Raw genomic sequence first — 3326 nt, forward strand, 5'->3', positions numbered from 1 at the left:
TAGTGGGTAATTAATAGAAGGGTAGTTTGGGTAACCTGGTTAGGAGGGAAGGAATTAAAGGTCGGGGTGGATATTTGAAAAAGGGTATATAAATAGTTTTATGAAGTGGAGTCTCTGTGGTGGTAGAACCATTCGAATTGTGGTAAATTGTAATACCCGGAGGTCTAGACTTATCTGTTTAATATATTAGTAATCTATTTTATATTAATTTATTGTTTCTTAGTAAATCTCAGTACCTGTTAGCTGCAGTACTTGTGTTGTCCATTTGATTTAGTTTGATTCTTATCATAGTCACACGCCTAGGCGTAACCCCTTGGGAATCTAGGAGGTTCGGGTACCTTGTAACATGATTAATTGTAACAAGATAGTCACGTTAAATTGAACTTCAATGAATTTTATATAAAGTTCCTGGTATGTTATCATATCGTAATATGTATCAAGTATCGGTTCGGGTCAGTGATACAAGGAACGCGGGATGTAACCCGTTTTCAGATCCAAATCGTTCGTCCCCGATCCGGGGCTCCGTCACTTTTATGGTATAGTTGAATGAAAAAATCTATTATTTGGTATACCTGTTGAGAATTTTCCATTTATGGTATAGGACGCCTGTTATTTTGGGAAAAACCAACTAACCCCCAGAACAAGTGGCGTTCTGGGGTCATTTTTTTTTTCCTTTTTTTTTCCCGTGATGAAGTTGTGTTAGTGTGTTTTTGAACGAAATAAAACAAGGTGAAGGACTGTTTTTGGACTCCGATATTAAATAAATGGTAAATGTTTTCATTAAATTTTTTTTGTTGGCTTGTAATGTAAACCTAATTTATGTGTGTATTTATTAATTTAAATAAAAATCCGTCTAAATATGAAATTTGTAGCTCCAAAAAGGGTGCCGTGAAATGTGAGTGTATATTTTTTAGGTGAGTGCATATTTTGGCACGTGCGTATGTAAATAACCGTAGTTTTTCTGGGTTCCAATTTTTTTGTTGTGTTGTAATGTAAACCTATATTTTGGGAAAATTTTAATTTTGAATTAAAAAATTATATGACCAACACTTCCGTAGCTTCGAAAATGGTGTCTTGAGCGGCGAGTGCGTAATTTTCATGGGAGGGCAAATTTGTGCACGACATATTTAAATAACCGGAAATTTTTTAGGGCCATTTTTCTATTATTTTGTAGGTAGACATAAAATGAATGTGCATTGAGTATTGGAAACCAAAATATTATGATAGAACAAGTAAATAATGAAATAAAAAACAAGGAAACGGAACCATATTACAAGTAGACTGCTTGTAATAGCAGTAGTACATATGTTTGACAAGAAGATCACGTGTTTTAGTGGGGGCGCCCTGGGCATTTCTTACTACGCTTGGTGTGACCTTCTTGGTTACATAAACTACATTTCTTTCCAGACCGCGGACCATCAATCTCCGTTCGGATCCGCACCGATTGTCCCTTATCCCCGCATTTTTTCTTTAATTTTTTCAAAGGACTCTTCCGGCACTAACTTTCCATACCCCTTCCAAGGTACGGGTAAGTCGTAGTTCCAGTATTCAGTTGGTTCCAACGGATAAATTATTGGCCTGTACAAGTCCTGCATTGCATGTTTCTTATGGAAATGATCGATGAAATGCTCCCAACTCAATCCATGTGTTATTCAACCTGCCATTGCATGGGAGCACAACATGTGATGGGTCGCCCATCTTCCACAGGTGCACGTACGGTCATTGAGGTTGACAACCTGGGTTTTACCTCCCTTTACCGTCCCCTTTGCAGTTGTGTACTGATGTGTAGTATTTTCATAATCCCGCGGAGACGATGGAAAGTAATAACTGTATGTCCTGTTGCCTTTCTCCGAATTTTAGCTAACATAGCAGCGGAACGTGCACATAACTGTTGCCCCTCTTGTAGACCGTCATCCACCATGTTTCGATGTTTATTTACAATTGTGACCACCTTGTAGAAGAGGTACTCCATCATTGCTGTTACTGGAAGAAAACGAACCCTCCTTATGTTGCCGTTGAAGCCCTCAAGCATGTTTGTGGTTGTTTGACGGTAGCGAACACCACTATCGTGGGAAAGTGTCCACCTCTCCACGGGTATTGTAGCAAGATATTGTAGGGCGGTGGGGGAAATTTCACCAATCCTTGACAAATATGCGTCGTACTTTGAGACTTGTGTGGTTCTTCCAACTTTCCACATTAATTTTTTTAGTTCACCACCTGGGTGATGACTACAAAAATTACTTCTTACATGGAGGAGACAGAATCTATGGATGCCGAGTGGCTCAGCAAAACCGTTTTAAGGGTCTTGTAGGGCGGAGATAATGCTGGCAACACGGTCAGAAATGATGGAGACACTGGTCCGTTGCCGATAGACATGTCTTCGAAGTCGTTGTAAAAACCAAGACCAGTTCTCGTACGTCTCCTCATCAACCAAGCCATGACAAAGAGGGAAAAAGTGGTTGTTCGAATCAACACCCATAGCAATAAGCAGCTTGCCCCTATATCTTCCTTTCAAGAATGTCCCATCTATTGAAATCACAGGACGTGCATGTTGCCAACCGTCCATCATTGCCTTTAAAGACCAAAAAATCCGCTTGCAGATGGAGGTGCCCCGCTCCTTAGCATGAGGGACAGCATCGATCTCAGCAATGGTTCCAGGATTTGTCTTCATAATGGTTGCGAGGAACATGGGTAGAGCTTGGTATGTTGTAGCCCAACTGCCATACACTTCCTCAATTGCTATTTGCTTCCCTCTCCAAGCTTTTTTGTACCCCACTATGTGGTTGTGCTCACTGTTGATCAGCGGGATAATGGTTTTAATGGGAATTTCTGGTGTATCTATTACCTGTTTCATATAAAACAGTAAATGTCAAACAAAATTCGGCTTTAATAAGTGGCGTTTGCTAAATATTTACTTACAAGTGGTTTTACAAGCTGCACAATCATCCTTGCAGATAACTTCTTGTGATCTTGTAACGGCTGATCGACCATGCATTTGTGTTCCTCTCTATTAACATTAATCCACCAGTACCCGGAATCATGCATGAAAGCAGCCCTCATCTTCCAGTTACACCCCTCAGCCCGGCACTATACAATGAGCTGTTCTTTGTTACTCCTTGTAGTTTTATATGTATGATCAGTGTTAATATGTGCATGCCTCACTGCTCCCAAGAGCGTTGCTTTGTCACGGTAACACATTCCCTCACCCAGTTCCCCCTTGTCGAGGTCTTCATCAGCATATATTTCATTAGGGTTATCTATGATTGGTGAAGTGTATTGCTCCGTGTGAAACCATGGAACCCTTGGAACATGATGTTCTTCTCGAA

At 40.3% G+C, this 3326-nt stretch overlaps 1 protein-coding gene across 1 annotated transcript; it reads right to left on the bottom strand.

Annotated features, from left to right (window-relative positions):
- Nucleotides 1–2296: 2296 nt before the first annotated feature.
- On the bottom strand, nt 2297–3060 carry LOC141674191 (uncharacterized). Its single transcript, XM_074480915.1, has 2 exons — nt 2920–3060; nt 2297–2845 (listed from the first exon to the last, which is right to left on the bottom strand). Exons 1-2 carry the CDS (start codon nt 3058–3060, stop codon nt 2297–2299), a joined length of 690 nt encoding a protein of 229 aa, XP_074337016.1.
- Between the last annotated feature and the right edge of the window lie 266 nt (nt 3061–3326).

This window comes from Apium graveolens, chromosome 7 (assembly GCF_009905375.1).
Source record: "Apium graveolens cultivar Ventura chromosome 7, ASM990537v1, whole genome shotgun sequence".
Taxonomy (NCBI): domain Eukaryota; kingdom Viridiplantae; phylum Streptophyta; class Magnoliopsida; order Apiales; family Apiaceae; genus Apium; species Apium graveolens.